Consider the following 23,113-nt stretch of genomic DNA (forward strand, 5'->3'; position numbering starts at 1 on the left):
TCCAAGTGACCTAGTCTGTTGGTGATGCTTTCCATTGAGTCTTTAATTTTTTGTATTTTTTTCTTCATTTCAAGAATTTTTTTTTGTTTTTTTTGTTTTTTTTTAATCTGTATCTCTTTGTTGAAATGATCTTTTGCTTTCTGCAGTTGTTTTTTCAACTGCTTACTGGAGTGATCATTCATTTCCTGCATTTGCTCTCTTATCTCATCCTTTGCTTCATGAGTCATTTTAATAATATATATTCTGAACTCCTTTTCTGACATTTATTCTACCATGGTGTCTCTACATTCTATTAATATAGAATCTAGGTTTGTTTGAAATATTTTCTTCCCTTGTTTTTTCATGTTGTTCATGTATCTTCCCCTCGAGCAGTTCAGGTATGGGGTATTGCAGTTTCCCCCCATAGGCTTATAGTGACCCTATAGATTTCCAAAACCTCCTTATTAAGGGGGAAATCAATTTTAGCAGCACCCAGTGCAGACACCATGCTGCCCTAAACCAAGTAGCCCCTATGAAGACATTATCAATATTGTCATAATAAACAGAGAGAATGAGTTCAATTATTATCTACAGTATAACAAATAGATTTGTAATAAGGTCTGAAGTTTCTAATGGAGGACAAAGAGGATGGGGAGGGGTATAAGATATAACTGTTAATGGAATAAGAAAAGAGTATATAGGGCTGGGGATATAGCTCAGTTGGTAGCATGCTTGCCTCATAAGCACAAGGCCCTGGGTTCAATCCTCAGCACCACAAAAAAAAAAAAAAAAGTATATAGTATATAGAAATTCTCTATCATAGGAAGTGTGAAAGTGTAATCAAAAAAAGTTGGTTGTTAGTATGAGAAAAGGGAGAAAGAGACTCTGAGGAAATGTAAATTAAAGGAGAATAGAACCAGAAAAGCCAAGAAATAAAATTTTTCAAAAAGAAGAAAAAAAAAAAAGTATCTATACTAGAACAGTCATATAGTATTCAAACCTTTCAGTCTTCAGTAGCCTCATGCATGAGAGGTATGTGACAATGAACTTCCAGTCTCCAGCAAGCCTCTCAGGACGGGATTTCCCCCACCTAAAGATGGGAACTTCTACTTCCAGGATAATCCAAGATGGCCACACTAACTTACAAATGTGTTGGCAAATGGGGAGGTGCAGCTCAGGGCATGGGTGTGGTCAGTCAGGGGTCCTGGAGGTGGGGTGTGGCCAGTCTGGCTGAGGGGTCTTGGAGACAGGGATCAGTCAGTCCAGCAGGGGGTCCTGCAGTTTCTGGCTGTTGTCTCAAAATGGCGGCAGCCACGTGTAACCCAAATTGCCAGTACTATGACAGTGGACTTCCAGGCAACAGCAGGCAGCTGGTGATCTGCTGACTGTCTGCGTTCTTTCTGCAGCCTACCAGTGGACGATCAGCAGGTTGTCCTCAGGTGGTGGGTGATGAGTAGGTGAAAGGCAGGTGATGGACAGCAAGAGGCAGGCAAACTGGCAAATGGAGGATGATAGGTGCCAGTCAGTGAGCAATCTGCACTCAAAAAATAGTCGATATGCTGCTAGTCTGCAGGTGATCGCAATGAACAAATGGGGTAAACTGCAGGGGACCCATAAGCAGCAAAGACTGCCTCACAGAGAAACAGATATCTTCTGCTTGAAACCTGTGTTATGGAGTGACAGGGAATGCAGCCTCCCTCTAATGCCCAGAATCTCTTACCTCTGTTGAAGTGATCTTTCACATCTTGAATTTTATCTCTGATTTCACTCCTCACATCATCCCTTACTTCACAGATCAGTTTAACTATGAATATTCTAAACTCCTGCTCTGTTTTTCTTCCACTATGGTGTTGATGGGATTCTGTTATTCAAGTATTTTGGTTTGTTTGGGACAATTTGTTCCCTTGCTTTTTCATGTTATTTGTGTGTCTGTGCATCTAACAGAATGGATCTGAGGCAGTAGAGTTTATACCCTGTGGACTTACAGTGTTCCCGAAGGTTTCCAGGACCTTAATGTTTAGGGGAAGACAAATAATAACAACAACCGATGCAACCAATGAACAACAATAAACCAAATAGTTCCTGCTATAACATCTGCAATGTTAATTGTAACAATAAACAGAAATGGTGTGATCAGTTATTGCCCACAGAGCTCCCGGAGGTGGGGTTTAAGCTTAGGTAGACTCCAGGTTCTTCATTGAATGACTGCTGGTCTGAAGATTTTAAATCAGCCCACCTCCAGGGCTTCGCTGTTGCTGTCCACCCTGGGGGACTGTACCCCAGGAATCTCCCCTAAGTTCCACTTGTTCTGTGAAGATCTAATCCTTTGTCCCTCTCCATTACCCATGGACCCTGCATTTTCTCGTTTATCAAATTCAGTCTCCAAACTCAGTCATCCTGCCCCAGCTCTTTCAAATTCCTGACTGGGCACATCTCTCCCAGCTGGTCCTGTGAACCACCAGACTCAAGGGGACAGGGGGACAGGGTGGGTTTCCATGACCTATGTTCCCTTATATAAACCCCTCTCCATGTTTGATTTTCTCCTGGTCACTTAGGCACTTTGTATGTCATGTGGTATGGCTTTACCAGGCCTGTATTTTGGGCTCAGCTTGGGTTTGCCAGGAATCGGCTGCCCTAAGCTGCCAGCCCCTATACCACAGCTGCAAAATGGCTCCTTCCTCTGTCCTCCAAGGGCTTCTGGGAGAAAGATGCGGCTTCTTTCCTTCAGTAGGATATTGTGCAGCACAGCTTTCAGGTTAGTCCAGCAGTGTCTTTGATCTCTACCTCTCTCTACCCAGACATGACATAAATCTCCTAATGTAGGTTCCTTTAATTACCTTATCCTTCCTCTTTGCTTGTGGGGGAACCACTCTGGCTGGTTCCACTGGTGCTGATGGCACTAGGGATTTCTTCCTTATTTTGTTATATCCAACTTCTCAAATCCCTGATCTGCTTTTTCACCCACCTTGCTGAGAAAAATGCCTATCTGCTTTCTTGGTTTCATACCATGGAGCAGCCAGGAGAGTGACCCCCTTTATTCTGCATCATGAACCTCTCAAGGAAAACTGAAGTTTTAAATGAGAGACATTTTATAGACCAACTAAGGACAGGAAAAAAATAAAAATCTCAAGGAGCTGAGAGGTGAAGAAGCCTCAAAGCAGGAAATCTTCCTAATTGTCAGTTTCACTTTCCGTTAAGAATGGAATTTTATAGCAAGAAATTCTATTGACATTTTGGAACTTACTTCCAAATTTAAAATGTGGCATTGTGAAAATTGTTTCCTCTAGTTCTGAGTTAAATATAGACGGAAGGAGTAAAGGAAAGAAGGGGGAAATAGGAGAGAAAGAGAAAGGAATAAAGCTGAGATAGCATCTATTTTGATTAAATTTGACTTTGGTTGTGTTTATCATACCTCATCCTGGACTGGTATGGACTGAAGTAGAGCCTGAGAACATCAGGAAAATTTTGCTTTGCCAATGTACAATTTTCTTGATTGATAGGGTTATTACCTTTTATGGAGTACATTTTTCAAACTAAAGGAAGTATCTGCTAAGAGTTGGGGGAAATTAATACACTTTGGGCTTGAAGTAAATGTTCAGGAGAGCCTTGGAGTCTTTGTTTGAATCATTAAGTATTCTGTTTTCCATGATTTTGTCCTTCAGCTGTGTATGATCCCTGAAATCTGCCTAGATGTGGGCAGCCTTCTATTTTGTGGAAATATGGAGAGATGCCAAAACAGAAAAACAGACATTGGAGATCACTGTCAGGTGCTGTTTTAAGATCATTATGGGTATGTTCGTATTGGCGATCCATAACAAGCCTGAAAAGTATGTGCTATTATAATTTTCATCTGATATGTAAGGAAACTGTAACTTTTTGAGGTCAGAAGAGGTTGGTAGAGTAAGGATTCAAATCTCAGACTTACTATATGTATACTGGGGTATTTACATGCTTGGGGTAGAGGGCACACTGAGTTTTGTCTTATGGGGGAGGTATCCTCTCGTTTTTTACCTTCTATGAATGGAAGCGTAAGTGGTTACTAAACAAAGTGGAACTAACACATACTCCACTAGGTCTTCTAGAACCAAACTCCTTGTTCTCCCTAATATGTACAGTTTCCTGGTATTATACAGCTGGATAGGAAGATATGGGAGCTTGAGGAATTTTTGTTGTGCATTATTTGGGATAATCTTTGTGGTTTTTTGAGTGTGCTTAGCTTCTGGGTTATTTTTTAAGGGGTAAGCAGTGAATTTTTCTCTTCTCATCCTGGCTAGAAAACTGAATTCCATTCAGGAAATATGGCAGTGGAAGCTAACTGGACCTTCCTGAAATTTTTAATGCCAACTTCAGGTATAGTCCAGCATCACAGGGACACCTTAGTATCACAGTTGAAAGGGAACACCTGGGATTAAATTCTGTAAGGTGTTGCCAGACAAAAAACAAAATGGGTTGTTAGTAATCATATTTTATCACTTCAATTCTGCTAGAAAATTTTACCTTCAGGAGAGGTGTCCTATCAAGGAAACAATATATTTTCTCTGAAATAAATTCATGTTGGTGATCTACAGGTTAAGATTAAGTGTGTATTGACTCATTTGAAAGTTTCCTTCTGAAATAACTTCAAATTCTCTTGAATTCTTTCCTTCTTTTCCTCTTTTCACCTTCCATGTCAAAAGTCCAGTAAATTATTTTTTATTATTTTGCAACATCAATCCTTGGCTTATTGTGCTTCATAGAGTACAGGGCTTAAATTCAATGAGTTATTACCCAAGTATAGATTGGCTTTGGGCAAGGAAGCATTGAATGAAATAAAACCTAACATCATAAGAATTAAATGAAATGGCATCTTATCAGCCTTCATCCTTCCTGGTACATATTGGGGCCTAAGTTCAAAATGAGGTTTTAGACTTTTGCTGCCAAGTATGGAAAATGTTGGGGAGCAGTTAGCTAACTGGCAATTCTTTGCATCAGGGAGTAGAAGGAACTAATTTTACTGAATTCTAGAATATCAGATCTAGAAGGGAATGCTATATATTATACAAAGCACTCCCCCAACAGTTACAAATGGAGAAACTGAGTCTCAGAGAATAAGCCTGATGTTACACAGCTAATCAGTTAATGGTCATGGAAAACTAGATGTTTGATTCTTTTTAAAATTTTATCAGCAGCAGGGCTGGGGATATAGCTCAGTTGGTAGAGTGCCTGCCTCGCAAGCACAAGGCCCTGGGTTTGATCCCCAGCACCACAAAAAAAAAAAAAAAAATTTATCAGCAGCAAAATTTTTTAGACATTTATTTCCCATCGATCAAACTAATATCTGGATATATTAAGGGAAGATGGTTGAGGTTGCCCTGAAATTGAAACTATAGATTGTGTCATGTTTCCAAAATTTGGGTAACAGGACATCAGAGGCCAGAGTACAAGCACTCCGGATTATCTATTTCTAATTCATGCAACTCCAGACTGTTTCTGGCTACACAGTTAAAGGGAGTAAAGGTTCCTTTGGAACTCAAGTCTTACTTCAGTGACATATTTCATTTTCTACCTTGTGACCAGTGGCCACCAATTTTATGGTGAGTATGCTTGTGTGTGTGTTGGGGAGGGTGGGGGACCTAGGCATGTCCCTGATGCTGGCACAGCCAGTCTCTTATAGAAGTCCCCATGTTCCTATAACCCTCAGCCCCAGGTTGGATGGATCGCAGTCACATTTCCACAGACCTCTGTCTCGCTCATCTGAAATGCTATTTCAGAGTGTTCTAAATCAGGTTTTGTGCTTTAGCAGAGAAATAGAACCTTCTTTTCTAATATTGCTTATGTGGGTAAGTGCTTTCTGAACTACAAACAACTTTTTTATGCATTTTAGGAATATGACCCCCTTACAGACTGAGGCCTGCCTCTTCTGCGGGAAATATAGATCCCACATACAGCTTGGTAGAACCAACTTTAGGCATTTCTTATGTTGATTTTTTAAAAAATATTGTATAAAGTGCTTGAAACTGGAAGCATATTCCAGGAAGAGTTGGCTAAGCAGTTCCCTATGGGGTAGGATTTAAGGATTAAAACAGACCCTCTTTTCAAGTGGATGCTCTTAACTTGACCTTATCAAACCATTTGAAATCATCAGTGCCAACTAAGGCAGGGGTGGCAGGTGTGTAGAATCAGTGTGTTGGGCACAACTTTTTCCTAAACCCAGACTCTTATTTCTGTTTTTGCTTTTTAAAATACAGATTCCCAGACTGACTCCTGGTGACTATTAAATATATGAAGGATAGGATTCTGTAATCTATTGTTTAATTCTAGTCAAGTTACTTCTGAATCAAGACATTTATTGATTCACTGAATGATTCACTCAATTATTCATTCTTTCATCCTATACCAGAACTTGCTCTTTGTAATTCAGACACTGGGTACTGGAAACAAAAAGAAAAAGACTGAACATATGCACCATAAGACATGAGTGTCATGGGAGCTACCAGTGTTGTGTGGTGATGTTAGGGGACTGGAATCACAAAAAGCTTTACATAGCATTTATTAGTGAGGTTAGCCACTGAGTGGTAGCCTGGTATCCTGAATTCAAAGCCCAGTTCTCACACTTATCAGCTTAGGACCTCTGCAATGATGCTTACCATTTCCGTGTGTCATTTGTATCATCAGTAAAATAAGGGCAATCTGAGTACCTACTTCAGAGGGCTTTTGTGGAAATTGAATATGCCCATATTAGGAAGTGCTTAGAATTGTACTCTCAAACTTTAGCATGCATCAGAATCTCTTTGAAGTCTTATTATAATACAGATGTCTTGATCCCACCTCAAGTTTCTGCGTCACTAGATCTGAGATGAGACCAAGTGTGGGGAGCCGTCCATATGTAGCAGAATCAGACGTGGTTGAACCATGAGACACAGGGGCCCAACACCCAGGAACTGGCAACCAAAAGAGACTGTTCCAGATCACTGTGGGGTAGGTGGCCCTGTGTGGGAGTGGCTTACCATCTGGGGATAAGCTAATTTCCCTGAGCAAATGGATCCACTGACTCCACCCCATCCTGTTCATCACAGAAGAAGCCTCTCCCAGTCTTGGCCCCCTTTACCTGTGTGACTAAAATACGGGGCGGGGGGCGGGGGGGGGGGTGGCGGGCTACTCCATCTTGTTAGAGGCCAGAACTGGTATGACCCAATCTGTCATGTTTCCTCCCACTTGAAAAGAGTATTGGCTCTTGTGTGTTTATTGATTAGAGAAGATTATGGGTAATTAATTGATTTATAGCTGGCAAACCGCCCTCACGCAGTTAACCCTTCCCTCATTCACGTGGGATGTGGCTGAAATCTCCACAACCAAGAATTTGGAGAAAATATTTGTAAATCATATGTCTTAAAAGGAATTAATATCCAGAATATGTTTTTAAATTCTGAAAACAGTAGGGCCAAAACCTTATAGCAAAAAAAAAAAACAACCAATTTTTAAAAATATTTGCACAGGAATGTACAGCAAACAACCATGTGGTTGATTACATGGAGTTCCCCACATAGTCAGTTATCAAAATAAGATTTTTGTTGGGAGGGAATACCAAGGATTGAACTTAGGCACGCTGAACTACTGATGCACATCCCCAGCCCCATTTTGTATTTTATTTAGAGATAGGGTCTCACTGAGTTGCTTAGCACCTAACTTTTGCTGAGGCTGGCTTTGAACTCTCGATTCTCCTGTCTCAGCCTCCTGAGTCACTGGGATTACTGGTGTGTGCCACTGAGCCTGGCCAAAGTAAGATATTTTTATTTATAGGAACTACAGTAACTATTGGGTCCTACGAAAATATAGTACCTGTTCTTAATAGAGTTGTATTCATGTGCCACTTTAACATGTAATAAAGAGAATCCATTCCTGGAAGTATAGTGACGGTTGACCCAAACACTTTGTTCATCAAACCACTCAGGCTAGTTTGTACTAGTAGAGTTTTGTTTCTATTTTTATTTTTTATTAATTTTATTCCTTTAACATAGATTTTCAGTGAGGGGCTTTTTCAACCCCACTGGTTCTATTTATTTTGTATTTTTACTATTTTAATTTGCTTCATAACTTAAACCAAATTTCTTCTAGTCTTAGATATTTCTCAATTTTGTGTTTACAAGAACTGGAGAGGTAATTTATTGGAATGAACTCACTGACTTCCCTACGCCTCCCCTTTCCTTTTTTGACATGAATTTTACTACTTCACAAAAAAAGAACAACATTGTGATGTTACTGTGGTGAAATTGACAAATACCACTAAAATGATTGTGATTTAGAAGTGACATTCTCCTGCTGCTCTGATCTGACAAATGGTTACTATATGACATTTTCTGACATAGGTATCTGTTACTTTGGCACTATTCCTCTTTGCCTCTTATTATTTTTGCCAGTGTACTATATACCTCGGCCTTATTTGAAAGACAGAAATCTGATAAAAAGTCATAGAAACAATAAGTCAAATGATTTGTTTTAGATTTTTAAAAAAGGTCAATAGCCAATTAATACCTGGGGAAAGCCCAAACAACTAAATAGTCTAAATCTAACAACATTTACATGGTGTTTATATGAGGAAAACTACAAGACTATGATGAAAGAACTCAAAGAACTAAATAAATAGAGATTTCATGTTTATGGCAAGACTCTATGTTATCAAGATATCATTTCCTCCCAACTGGATTGATAGATTGAATGTAATTCCAGACAAAATCCCATTAGGTTATTTTGTGGAGTTTGACAAACTGGTTGTGAAGTTGTTTGTTGAATTGAGCTGGCTCGATCTTCCAATAGTATTTTGAACACAAGTGACAAAAGTAGACATCTTATCTTATTCTAGATCTTAGGGGAAGAAGGGATATTGAATTTGGACAAATACTTTTTTGTATTTATTGAAATGATCATATGATTTTGCCTTTAATTCTGTTAATGTGACATACATTTATAGATTTGTGTATTTTGGATCATGTTTGCATCCCTGGTTTGAATCATACCTTATCATGGTGAATAAATAATTTTTTTAATGTCCTGTTGAATTCTGTTTCAGTATTTTGTTGAGGATTTTTACATCTCTTGTTTATAAAGGATATTGACTTTTAGTTTTCCTTTTGTTTGCATCCTTGTCTGGTTTAGGTAACTAGGGTATGTTGGCTTCATAGAATGTGTTTCTAAGTATTTTCTTTTCCTCAACTTTTTGGAATAGTTTGATGAGAATTAGTATTAGTTCTTTAAAAGTTTTGTAGAATTCAGCAGTGAAGCCATCAGGTCCTGGTCTCTTCTTTGATGGAGACATTGTTACTGATTCACTTTCCCTGTTATTGATCTGTTTATATTTTCCTTCATAATTCAATTTAAGTCTGTGTCTAGAAGTATGCACATTTCTTGTAGGCTGTGTGGTGATAACTTCCCAGACACTAAAGGCATGATCGTTAGCAAAACTGATAAATTGGTTTTGATTTAAAATAACTTCTACTCTACAAAAGACATGGAGAAGATAAGTCAGAAAATGGGGGGAAATTATCATCAAGAGACATATCTAATTAAGAGTGTTATCCAAAATTTTAAAAAAGAACACTTAAAACAATACCATAGGAAACAAAAAGGGATAACACAATAAAGAGTCAATAACCTGACTAAACAATGGGCAGAAAATCTGAACAGACACCTCATCAAAGAACACCAAAGAAGATCTAAAGATGGTGAATGAGCATATGAAAAATGTTCAACATCATGTTATTAGGGAACCACAAATCAAAACAACAAGGACATATACATGTGAAAATTCCAGACATTGATAACATCAAATACTGGCGAGGATGTGGAGCAGTAGTAACTCTCATTCACTGCTGGTAGGAATGCAGAATGGTACACAGCCACTTTGGCAGGCAATTTGGTACTTTCTGACAAAAGAAAACCGACCCTAACATACAATCCAACAATCATAGTCCTTGAAATTTATCCAAACCAGTTGAAAATTTATAATCTCACAAAACCCACAAATATTCTAGCAACTTTTTAAATAATTGCTCCAAGTTGTTCAGTGAGAGAAAGGATAACTAAACTGAGGTGTATCCAGACTATGGTCTGTTACTTACCACTAAAAAGAAATGAGCTATCAAGCCATAAGAAAACGTGGAGGAACCTTAGGTGCCATGACACAGATTGTGAGAGGATTGGAAATAGGATGAACACACAAAAATAGAGAAAGTGGGACCTGGTGGGAAAACCTGCCCTGATGAGGTGTGACTGACACCAGAGCAGCCTCGTACGTTTATTATATAGGTTTAAACATTAAAAGGATTTATTGTGAGAAAGCTTCTTCAAGATAAACAAAAATGTGATTTGTGAGGGGAACAGCCCAATTAGAGTTTATCAGCTTGTGCTTATATCTCTTCTGCCTCTGGGGAGCTGATGCCTCAAGGCAATTGAACACACCGTATCTCTTTTACCTCCAGGCAGCTAGCATTTGAACCCAGAGCTATTGAACTAATAAATGCTGTGAGGCACAGACTTTTTCCTCTGGTAAAATGCTGGTAACATTTTACTCTTTCCACAATAATCTAGATGAGGCTGGTTTGGATCCCTCTTTCTTCTTTATCTCATTTATTATCCTCCATTGTCCACACAAGATGACACAGAATTTCCCTAAGTAAATGAAATTCTAAGTGGCTGTGAAAACTTACAGAAAACATCCAGAAAAGTAACAATACCTCTTTATCAGTGGGAGAAAAATAGTCATGTTCACTTTGTAACAGCTAATGCATACTGAGTGTTATCGAACTAAACATATTGAGCGCCACTGTGTACCAGGAGTCTTTCTAAGTAACTGACATGTATTATGTCATTTGATCCCCACATTAAATCTTTTCAAAATTTTCACAATGCATATATTACTTCTATAACCAGAAAATTTTATTTTGTATATATTTGTATATTCATCTATCTACAAAAAATAAGCTCTGTTAGGTTGAAAGTTATCAAGCTGGTGAAGATTCTAGGAACAACTGCAGTGAAATTTTGTTTAAAAGGTTGAAGATGGTTTAACTGGAAAGTGGGGGGCTTGGAGTTGGTCACACATGATAGTTATTTTCGTGACTGAAAAGATAATGGAAAGAGGAACTGAATGTGGTTTCTGTGGCCATTTCAAAAAGAACTAGAGTCAATGAGAGAAAATTCTGGGGAAGCAAGATTTTGTTCAAATGAGTGCTCTAAAAATTTCATCCCAAATGGTGATTCATCTAAATGAACAAGTACTTAAGAATTTCTGTAAGAAGAGAAGTCTAATTTCTGTAAGAGAAGTCTAAGATCATTTCAACTCTGACATATTTATCTAAACTCTGTTTATATTAATGTAGATTAATCAAAGAGAAGGGACTAACGCATACTGTCTAAGTAAGCAAAGAATAATCATAGATTATGGATTGTTTCGATGCAATTTTAATATTGTTATTAAGAAGCAGTAAAGTGTAAGAAGAAAAAGGCCTATTTGGCTAGCGATTAGAAAGATGACAGAACACAGAACGGATTTGAATTTGTTACTCAGTTCTTTCCCTCCTTCAGGTTAGTCTGCACCAGCCCTTCCTTCAATGTCCCCACTTTCCCTATCTTTTGCCTTCTCTTGGCAACAGACTCAGTCCTGACTGTATATATGCTACCGGCAAGCCACAGACTTTCTCCTCCCTCTGAATTGCTTCCCCCGGGGTTAACTTTGTTTAGCAACAGATCCACCCTAGATTGCTCATCTCTCAGTCCCATTTGCCTTGACACCAGCCTCTCACTCCTAGTGTCACGGGCTCTCACATAATGGGAGTTCTTGAAGCCGGGGACCTTCTGTCCCCAGGTCTGATGGCTGAGAATATTGGCACATCTGTGAAGCCCGCGCAGGGCACCTTCAGCGGCGTGGGCTGGGCGGGTCGCCGGGCTCCAGCAAGAGGGCGCCAGCGCTCATCAAGCTCAGAAGCCCCGAAGCACCCGAGAGGGGCTTCGCGACATTTCCTCAGTCAGAGTCCTGGGCTCAGTTTTCTCTTAAGAGTCTCTCTCCCGGCACTCCCACCACAGTGTGCTTTCTTTACCAGCTTCTTGTTGGTTGTGGCTGCCCCCTCACCCTTAGCTTCAGAACCGACCCCTCTGCACCCCGACCACCCAAAGGCCCCCGTCCGGGTTGCGACCCCAGGAGCCCCTCAGCACTCCTCAGCACAGGCTCCTGCGCTATGCTTCCACAGAATCTTCACGGCCTCCCCTGCACCCGGAGAGGACAGGAGGGGCTGTGGGACTGAGGGTAGGTGGGTGCCCGAGAAGTGGAGTGGGTGGGGGACCTGGATGGGCGCGGGGTCCGGAGAAAGGAGCAGAGAACAGAACTGACAAGGGCTTTTGGTTTCCCGGGGTCTGATTGGAGGTTGGCCCGATGAGTCGGAGCTAGGGGCGCGCCCATCTCCGCAGGCTCCTGCGAGAGCCGCCCGCTCGGCCCCTCCCCGGAGCCGCTTTGTCCCGGGTGACGGCGGCGGAGGTTGCGGGGAGGAGCGGGCAGGAGGCACAGACCCACCGACCCAGGGAGCCGGGGCTCGGGAGGCGGGGAGCCCCGCGCAGAGCCCCACGCCCACGCCCGCGGGCACTGTGCGCCCCTCACTTGCTCCCCCAGCCCGCAGGTGGGCCGGCAGCTCCGCGCCGACACCTGCGCCCCGCATCCCAGCCCAGCGGCTGCCGGTAGCTAGCCACTCTACCCTCTGGGGCTGTGCGCGGTGATATCAGCAGAGGGCTCCGCAGGCCAGCTTGGCGGAATTTGGGGGCTGAACAGGGGCTGGGGGGATAAGAGGCTCAATATTCATTTGTGGGCCAGTCTCTGAAGCGGCAGTGGGGCATAGGTCTCCCCAAGAACCCTTCTAGGAGGAGCGTTTCTCTAGGAGGTCCTTATCCACTCCTAGTGGCCTAAGGAACAGCAGCAGGTGGATACGTGGAGGACTGAGAATGACTACTGTGATCCCCTGGGTTGGGACTTGGAGAAGGGGTGAGGGAAGGCTGAGGACCCAGAGGTAAAAGGAGAAAACAGAGACCACCCTTTTCTCAAGGTTTAGCCAAATGCTATGGGGACCAGGAAGGTGCTTTAAGGCACCACAGGCTGGGAATTTTGCCCTGCTTGTAACTAGCGGGCTTGGGTCATCTTGAAAAAAAAAAAAAAAAAAAAAAAATCAAGTGTGAAAGTGAAATGGACTGGATCGCTGTGTGCCAGATTTGCCTTCCTTTGGGACGCTTTGCTCAAGAAGTCATCAGGGGGGACTGGCATATCTCAGCAGGCTGATCCCTCAGCTGCCTCTGGATCTGGCTGCTTTCCAAGATGCCTCATTTGACTTTTAGTTAATGATTTATTCTCCAAGACACTGCTGTCTTTTTCTTATCCCAAAATGAATTATACCAGAGTGTATCTTTTATCCTTTTCTGTTTCTTCCATTGGGATAGAGGTGATTAGTGTACCTATGAGTTCAATGCCTTTTTTTTTTTTTTTTTTTTTTTTTTAATATTGTTTTAGTAAAAGCAAAAGGTTTCTTGGCTCCCTTTAAGTATACAGTCCCATAATTTTCCACTAATGGAGATGAAAACTCTCCCTCCTTCTCTTCAGCCAGAATGCCACCTATCATATGGAGGGGAGGCTTTAGGAAAAGTAGGATATTTGTCAGTGCAATTCAACTCACCCCTTCACCATCCTCAATTCCACCAACCTTCAAATGCAGGACAAGCGTATCACAGGCACAGGGTAACACTTGATAATGAGCCCTCTCCATTCTTGGGGTACACTGAAGATGGACATGCCCAGAAGCTGAGAAGGATCAAGAAGTAGGTCAAAAGGGACAGTGGAAAAGGCATGAAGTGTTCACCAAAAGGAGTGAACACTTGGCTGCTTTTTGGTATCCTCATTGAGTTTCTTTAGGTGTTAGAACTATTATATTAAGTATGATCAGTTATTGAGTTCAATGAGTTTAAAATGTGTTGCACTTGACTTTCAAATCCACTGCAAATCACATCAGAATTTATTGATGCCCCCTACTGTCTGAGTCCAGTTCTTAGGATTTTGTGAACAATAAGTGTCCTCAACTAAAGTTACAGGATTTCAAGGGTTTTGAAAATGCCTAGTGTATGCATGTTCTGCAGAAATCACCTAAGTCTGGGAATATGTGGCTCTCTCTCCAGTGAAGAACATTTCACAGACAGATGGGAACCTGTAAGCTTTATCTTTGCAAGCACTCATCACACACTTTGAAAAATGACTTGCCTAATCATTTGCAGATAGTCACATATAGTGCAGAAACTAGTATTCACTTTATTGAGAACAAATTTGATGGTTGCTGTGGTCCCATTTTCCTATTCCTTTTACTTTCTGTGCATTCACTTGATTCAAGCACCTACTGTGTCTTATGTGCCAGGGGCTAAAATAATGAGGCCCATGCTTCCCAGAAATCCATCTAGCAGAGAAGGATAAGAAAATAAATGATAATGTTTCAACATGGTGAATGTTTAATGCAGATGAGAACAAGTTCAGCAGCAGACAAAGGAAGGAATCTGGAGGAGCTGGCAGGAGAGTCCTCATTTGGATTAGGTCCCAAAGAGTGGTTGAAGTGCCCTAGAGAAGGCACTAGGCATTCTATGTTGAAAGAACAGCACACACATGTGATGGAAAGGCCTCATTCAAAGAACACATAGGTGTTCTGAGGTGAGGGATTGGCAGGAGAGTTTGAGGTTAGTGAGCCTGGGTTGTGAATATACTGTGCTGATGAGGAGAAATCATGCAGCTTTTAATGGACAAATGATTTAATCTAATTTATATTTTGCAAAAGTGACTTTGGAGGTGGTGAGAAGGTAGGATTGCAAAAAGAAATGAGCTCAGAATTGAGACCATTGAAATGGTCCAGGCACACACACACACACACACACACCTTGAAATGTGCCTGAATGGGTGGAAAAGTGGAAAGGAAAGGGTGATATAGAGAAAATCATTTGAGAGGAAGAATGAGTAGCACTTAGTCAACAAGTGGGCAGTGGTATCAAAGAAGAAGCTTATATGTTAGATGGAGGTTCAGGCTTTTGACTGAGGTAAGGAGCAAATGAGAAAGAGTAGGCACAAAGAAAAATGACAAAAATTTTTAGTTTGAATATCCAAATGAAACTGCTCAATAGGCACTTTAATTTTCAAAGGTAACTTCTTCATTCCTGGTGCTAACCTTCTACTGATCTTACTTGAGACTGTTTAGGGTTGTCTTTGGCAAAGAGGAAGGTGAACTTGATGGCAGGAGATGTTTCTCCCTCTGTCTCCAAGAATGAAAGCCTTAACTCAGTTATTTGAACTGCCACTAATGGTAATAATAATGATAACAATTTTGAAATAATGCCTATTTAGCTTAGAATGCTTTTCTTCCTAGGTTTGAACATTTGTGGATGATACCATAGAAGAGAACTGGACTGAGCTGGAAGTCCTGGAAGTCCTGGCTTTAACTGGGTTCTGCATCTGATTTGCTATGTAGCTTCCTCCCAAGCTTCAGTTATCTTAAATTTGTACAATAATAGAAGAGATTGGCTAGGTGCTCTTCAAGCTGGCTCAGTATTCTGATGTCATGCCATCCTGTCTCAAATTCTACTACAAGAGCCTTTGTTTCAGATTAAGATTGTGCCACTTTTAGAATACAAACATCTTTGAAGAGGATTAACTGAAATGGGGCCGTATCCTTAAGGACCTGCTGTGAATGAGTCCATAGTGCAGAGCTAAAAGGGATACCTAATGTTGATGGAGTCCAATTCAGGGGAAGACCCTACATGGGCACTAAAGTAGAGGAATCTCCATGGTCGTTGATCACATCCTTTACTTTATATATATTACTTAAATTATGTGATCATTCCTCATCTCTGAAAAAAAAAAAACGGGCTGTTAATATGTATGTCATAATATTGTTGTGAGCACTGAATCAGATAAAGATGTAAACCAGGCACCACATATCAGTTGACCTCATTGAAGGTAGTCAGGAAATGGGGGTCCCCACCTCTTGTTTCCAGTGTGATGGACTTGGAAGAAGGGAATGTAGAATGCTTCAGAAGACAAACTTTCCTACTTCATAGTTTTGATAAGAGCCAATTCTTAGTTGAGTATCATCTATCTGTTTATCTTAGAAGGGATCATATGCTTGGAATATAAAAACACACAGCACATTAAAACATTTCAAAATTGCTCACGTGCATTAATCAGTTATCCTCTTTTTTATTTTATTCATTTATTTTTTTTCTTTTTTTATTTTATTGTAAACAAATGGGATACATGTTGCTTCTCTGTTTGTACATGGCGTAAAGGCATACCATTTGTGTAATCATAAATTTACATAGAGTAATGTTGTATGATTCATTGTTATTTTTTCCCTTCCCCCACCCCTCCCTCCCCTTGTTATCCTCTTAAATATAAAGAAGCTTCAACATTCTACCACAGAGTTCTGAACTCTTCTTTTGCCAACTTATGAGGAGAAACAGCTTATAAAAAAACAGTGTTACCTAGGTTTGATAATACTGGATTTCTTGATTATGGTGAAGAATATCCAGGGGACAGAATGAGTTCCTATTCAGTCTGCACCTGTGCACGTTTGCATTTCCATCTTCCTGAAGTGCTTTCTGCTTCTGACTATAAAATGTTCATTGTCCTTGTGTTCTTGTGTTACCAACTGCCATGTGTCATATGTTGTAGGTTTTTCTTCCAGTGTTGGGATGAGGTATAAAAAGCAGGAACTTGGCATGAAAAGGCCAGGATTCCAGCCCTGGTGCTGTCACTTCCCAGCTATGTGACCTTGAGCTTCCCATTGACCTAATAGTTATAGGAGCTGGTATTTGTTGAATGTGGCCCCTGTTCCAGACACTCTGCCTAGCAAGCTGCATATGTTATCTCAGTTAATCCACACAACAACTCCTGGGCATGGGTATTATCATCACTACTCACAGGTTAGTATACCCTGAAATCAGGGAGAATAAGTCACTCAGTGCCCAGTCTCTGAGTTGCAGTTATCTGTAAATTTGGAAAATAATTCTTGATCTCCCCATCTTACAGAGGTGTGAGGGTGACTTACTACAAGTGTGTGCACTGAAAACTGGAATGCTGTCCACAGATGATGAGGGTGACTGTTATAGTAGAGACCTCCCACAAGACCAGTTATAGCTGAGTCTGATAAGCAGCACCATGTCTGTGAGGGGAGGGATGGCCTCTGTATGTAAAAGGCATTTATGTACTATATTAAGACAGCTGTATTTCCTTGCTCTGTTCTCTTATACAAAGAACTAGTTTCTTTCAAGGGTAACTTGTTTGTTGTCAGTACCAAGAGTGGGCTGAACTAACCCAGGGCAAGGCTGATCAGGCATTGAATTATGTCCAGTTAGTGAAGGGGGAAGGAGAGCCTGGTTTGAAGTGGAGAGTTGAGTTCCAGAAGGTGTTTCAGTATAAACAGAGAAGGTGAAAGTCAAACCCAAGTTTGAGGAAGAGACAGACATTATGTAGACAGAAAGAAGCAGGAGTTATCACAAGGGTTTATGTCAAGGGGAGTGATATGTTATGAAGTCTGTTCAAGGAGACTAGAAATATTTCCCAGTGTCTGCTGAGGTCTATCCACTCATCGGGAAAACTAGGGACCCTCTGCCCTGATTTATTTTAATGATTTTTCTTGGATATATGTTCTTCCCATACATTTTTTAGAAAACAAAAGTCTGTAAAAAGAGAAAATTATTTTGAACACATTTTCATGTGATTCTAATGGGCAGCCTGAACAAATAATCACTCAAGGAAACAGAACTTCTCTAAGCAGGACAGTGTCCAGAGTTGGGTATGTGCGCTTCACAAGTGTGAGCTGATAGACATGTGGAAATTTGGATTGTGGTGCTTAGAACGATATTGAAGGGGGCATTTCTGATCAGTATCCCTCCTATCTGGCTCACTGATTTTCTAAAAGAATTAGCAAGGGGCTTTAGGCTGGGTGCAGAGTTTAGGGCATAAGGACTGCTGGTGTGTGGGGTGAAGGGGTTGCTCCCAGAGAACAGTGAATGGGAATGATTTCCAATATTGTCTTAGTTGGAACCCAAACCTGTAAGCAAAAGCAGTTGAATGAAATGGACCCATTTTTCTGCAAACATCTCCTTTACTCAACACCGTGGTGTTACAGCTTTTCTAATTCTTCCTTTTTCCCCCAAACCAACTGTGAATGTGTACTTCATTTTGTTTGCAAGGAGGTGTGAAAACTGCTGAACTTGGCAGATGAAGCTGGCAGAGTTTGTCATGTCACATAAACAGAACTTGATGCTCAGCCTCCAAGTCAGACTGGAAGGACTCTGAGTCAGGGTGAGAAGCTAGGGCTTTCTCCTGCAGCCTTTTCTCATGGCCCAACTGAGTGCTGAACCAATGCCCTCAGGAGGTATGACAGACATATTTCCATAACTGTGATAAAACACCTGAGAAAAATGACTTTGAAGGATGAAATAAATATTTTGACTCAGAGTTTTAGAGGTTTCAATCAATGGTCACTGGGCCCAATTGTTTGGACTTTTAGTAAGGCAGACCATTATGAAGGGTTGCATGTGTTGGAGCAAAGCTGCTCACCTCATGCTGTCCAGAAACAGAATGAAGAGGGAACAGGGAAGGGAACCAAGGACAAAATAACAAAATGTACCCTTCATTTCAGCTCTAATGATCTTTTTCCTCCAACTAGGCCCCACCTCCTAAAGTTTCTACTATCTCCCAATAGCCCATGCAGTTATAAATCCATATGAATTCTCATAATCCATTTATGAGGTCAGAGCCCTCATGATCCACTCACCTGCCAAAGGCCTTGCACTGGAATCAAGCTATTTGCACGTGAGCTTTTGGGGAAATTTAAAATCCAAATCATAACATGCTTCCCTCAGCCCCCAAAGGCTGATGTCCATCTGACAATGAAAAATAAATACAGTCCATTTCTCAGAGTTCCTATATCTAGTTCCAACGTAGTTCCTAAGGTCTAAGTTCAAAGTCTCATCTGAGATTCAAGGCAAACTCTGAGCTATGAACTCTGCTAAAAATAAAAAAAAAAAAAGTCCCAAGGTAGAATGATACAGGGAAAACATTCCATTACAAAAGGAATAGGAAGAGCAGGCCAAATATTAGATCTGGTACAAACTAAACCAAAGTAAAAGGTTAGGAAAATGGAGTTGACCCTTCATGACCATCCCTGCCTTGTTCTCTTAGTTTCTGAAAGGCATAAAGTGTGTTCATAGAATACTTGATACAAATGAAGTGTCCTTCTTGTGTATACCTCAAATATAGTAATTACCACACTCTACTGTGATGGTGGTTAGTAAATCTCTCCTTTTCAGAAGACTGCAACCTCCAAGACAGTCTTATCTTATTCAACACAGAGCCTAGTATCTGTTAAATTACCAGTAGATATGCAAAATATTTATTAAGGCGTATTTTCCAGTTCAAGATTTTTTTTTTTTTTGTAGTAGAATGATTAATGTGTTTTCACTCTACAGAGAATTTTGGTTTCATTTACCTCCAACACATTTTATTTTCCTGTCTGGGTCTAATATTCTGTGACTAAATAAAATGCCAGTTAGAGAATAAGAAAGAAGAAATTTTTTTTATGACTTGAGCTTATTCTTATATTTGATTTCATTTTCAAAACATTTCCACCAATACCCTTTGGGTTATCTTTCCCACAAAATATAAGTCACCTATGAAAGAGTACAATAAAATCTTTGAAAGTCATCTACAGCTTCCAAAGTCTAATAAAAATTGTAGTTCTGAACTGACATTTACTTATACAAAGTTAGAATTAATATGAATTTCACTTTCACATAGTATTCAATAATTAAAGGATTGGTTGAACATGTTCTTTTATAACTTTAAAAACATCGCCTTGCTCTATCATTTTTTTTAACTTTTTTTATTTTTATTTTTTTGCAGTGCTGGGGATTGAGAACCCAGGGCCAAAGCAAGCACTCTACCAACTGAGTTATATCCCAGCCCTTTTTTTTTTTTTTTTTTTTTTTTTTACTTTTTAATGAGACTTATAGCATACTATTTGGAACTGTCCCCACAATTTTTCAAACATGAAAAAGAGGGCCCATGTCTACATCAAAACCAAGATTAGCAAATCCTGTAGCAAAACTTTTATTCCTCGGTCTGACCATCTTGTCCCATTTTAGCCAAGAATATGAGGTCAACGACTTTCCTGTTCCATGGATTTATGAACTCTAAGGAACATTTTAGAAGACAACAACAGTTAAGTATCAATTGCCCAAATGTGGTATATAAAAACTATAATTTATTTATAGTAAATCTTTCAAGAACACTTGATCTATTTACTTACATTTTGTTAATATCTTTATTTTACATCAATGCATTAAATATGCTTATTATCTCCCCCTTAGAGGAAAGTGAAAGATGGTCTAGACTAAACCCATTATACAGAGAATATCACAGGGAAGCAAATGGAAATATGACAACATTCTAATCTCTTGAGCAAAAATAGTTACATATACACTAACAAGTACCCTTCAGATTCCCTTACACAAGTTGTTTTAAATTTTCATTCATATGTCTTTCACAAGTCTGGTCACTCACAAGATGACTGTAATGTCATCAACTTATAATAAAATTTCATCAAAAGGATTACTTGGGCAACACGACAAATTTACACCAAACATGAAAAACATATTTATTTTGTTCAAAGTAAAATATTTTCCTTTTGATATGACTTTCATACTGGTTGTTTTGATATGTATTACATAAACACAAAGTTTTAGTGGGACATTTGTTACAAAGTTTGAAAGCACCAATGATCAAAAAGCTAGTTTTTACACTTGAAAAATATAGTCACATTATTCTATATTTATATATCATGCTCTGTCTGTTACTTCTTGTCAGTTCAATGAAGACTGATTTTAATTTATGCATAGATATTAATCAGATGTTTATTTTTCAACTGAAAAATCAAGATTTTATCATTTTATTCTAGTAACTGAACAATGTAAATAAACAAGAAAAAATGCAAAAGTCTACCATAGTGAATAGATTGAAAGCTAAATATCTGGAGGGTATAAAGTAATATTAGTGTTTGTGACACAAACATTCGTTTGAAATAAGAACTCCTAAAGGGGACTGTAGTGAAAGTCAAAAATATAATGAGTTTTACTAAAACAATTATTTGTTTTAACATTTATCAACAATAAGTTATAAATATAAGTATCAATAATAAATTATACAATTACATATAACATATACAATCATGCATGGCTATTAATGACTGGAGACATTCTAAGAAATCTATATTTAGGTAATTTTTCACTGGATGAACATCATAGAGCCTATTTAAATAAACCTAGATGGTGTAGCCTACTGTATGTGTACACACACACACACACACGCGCGCGCGTGCGCGTGCGCCTCTTACAGCTATAGGGCCATAACAGAGATCTTAAATCAAACACAAGAGAAAATGACATAATCAAGAGACTTTGTAAACATGATTTTACTATTTGAATGAAGGCATCAAACATGAATATGTACACAGTGAAAAAATGATTTCGAAATAAAACAAGATAAAATGCATGGTTTTAAAATCAAAGATTTGTTTGATTTATTATGATATTTAATGTTAAGCATATCCCAGAAAGGTTCTTACTGATTGACCACAATCAATAAGAAAACTGGATTTCCATTATCACCCTAAAATTTCATGTTAAGTAAAGTACATGATCACATATATTCTACAGAGTCAAATATTATTATCCTTCCAGAATTAAATACAGAAACTCAGTACCATGTTCATAAGGCTTTGGAGGCAGAGAGCTCAAATTCTATCTGTGTCACTGAACTAGCTGAGATTGTAGGCATTTCTCAGACTGGCTATCCCTTATTTTCCTAAAGTACAAAATAGAGATAACAACTATACCAAACTCATGGAATTGTTTTAGGATTAAATGAAATGATTAATCTAAACACTCAGCATTATTCCAGTATAGAGTATACACTCAAATATCTTCCATATATTATGTTAAATAAAATAAGGCAGTGACAAAAAGGCATTAATGTATAATGCCACTTATAAGAAGCAGCTAGAGTAGTTAAATTCACAGATATAGATATAAATTGGTGGTTTCCAAGAGCCAGTGGGGAGGGGACAATAGGGACTTGTTATTTAATAGGTACAGAGTTTCAATTTTGCTAGAGGAAAGAGTTCTGGAGAAAGATGGTAGTTATGGTTACATAACAAATACTGTGAATGTATTCAATGCCACTTATCTGCATAGTTAAAATAGGATGGTAATTTTATGACCTGTGAATTAGTCAAAATTAAAAATTCTTTAAGGAATCTAAACAATCACCATTGACAAAATCCTTCAAAATATCATTGTTTGATCAGTATCTGAAGTTGGCATTTTATCACTTACATCAAGGATTGTTATCAAGCAATTTTGAATTTGTAGGTGGTATTAAAATCTTTCTCAAGATGAAATACTGAAGTATAAAATAGTACTATTATCTATCCCAATAACCATTCTTCTCCTTTGTAATCTAATAAAAGAAACATAAATTAAGAATACCAAAGTACAAAGTCCTACATTTCCAATCTTCTCTTCTCAATCTTCCATTGAGACACAAGCGAAAGTTTGGTGTGTTCCTTATGGAAGTTCATTTAAAATTGGAGGAGCTGGGTCTCTCTCCCTTTGACACACACCTGGCCCACTTCTTTCTTTAACCATGAACTGACCCACTAACAATAGAAGAGAAGAAAGATAAAGGAGCCTGGAGCCCTGATGACTATGGAGATTCCATATAAACAAGCCCTGACTGCCCACCTTCTGACTCTTTAGATGAGAGTTGACTTCTACTGAGTTTAACTTACTGCTGTGTGTGTTTGCCATATGCTGTTAAACACAATGTACATGTTCTTGAAATCTAAGAAGGTGACAGAAATACCTATGTATATACAATACAACTCACTTGGTCAGATGTTGTCCATGAAAAGAAATAAAATTATAAAGTGTAAAAGCTAAATATCAAATGGGAAGTGTAGACAATGTTTGCTAGTTATGAAACAGTTGTTATTACAATGGGTGAATAAGTATCTCCCCTTTCTTTCCCTCT

At 39.3% G+C, this 23,113-nt stretch overlaps 2 protein-coding genes across 4 annotated transcripts in view; one reads left to right on the top strand and one right to left on the bottom strand.

Moving 5' to 3' along the window:
• Nucleotides 1–10,482, bottom strand: part of CENPQ (centromere protein Q) — a 91,021-nt gene extending 80,539 nt beyond the window's left edge. Inside the window, exon 1 of the mRNA XM_079147177.1 lies at nucleotides 9,270–10,482. Within this exon, the coding sequence (XP_079003303.1) occupies nucleotides 9,270–9,502 (233 nt within the window). The 5' untranslated portion in view covers nucleotides 9,503–10,482. The remainder of the gene's footprint in view (nucleotides 1–9,269) is intronic.
• Nucleotides 930–23,108, top strand: LOC306665563 (uncharacterized protein). Of its 3 annotated transcripts, XR_013765070.1 has the most exons (3): nucleotides 11,005–12,260; nucleotides 18,214–18,325; nucleotides 19,928–23,108. XR_013765070.1 is itself a non-coding variant. In XM_079147188.1 (2 exons), the coding sequence occupies exons 1-2, from the start codon at nucleotides 11,782–11,784 to the stop codon at nucleotides 18,230–18,232; spliced, it is 498 nt and encodes a 165-aa protein (XP_079003314.1). In that variant the 5' UTR covers nucleotides 11,005–11,781; the 3' UTR covers nucleotides 18,233–18,929. The 3 variants fall into 3 exon arrangements, 1 of the variants encoding a protein (XP_079003314.1); XR_013765069.1 differs by lacking the exons at nucleotides 11,005–12,260; nucleotides 19,928–23,108 and adding an exon at nucleotides 930–3,769 and having other exon boundaries at nucleotides 18,214–18,929; XM_079147188.1 differs by lacking the exon at nucleotides 19,928–23,108 and having other exon boundaries at nucleotides 18,214–18,929.
• Nucleotides 23,109–23,113: the final 5 nt, after the last annotated feature.

This window comes from Sciurus vulgaris (assembly GCF_902686455.1).
Source record: "Sciurus vulgaris genome assembly, chromosome: 7".
NCBI lineage: Eukaryota > Metazoa > Chordata > Mammalia > Rodentia > Sciuridae > Sciurus > Sciurus vulgaris.

Bases quoted from the DNA above. Each gene is read 5' to 3' on its own strand.
- LOC306665563 (XM_079147188.1), top strand. From the start codon at position 11,782: ATGGGAGTTCTTGAAGCCGGGGACCTTCTGTCCCCAGGTCTGATGGCT.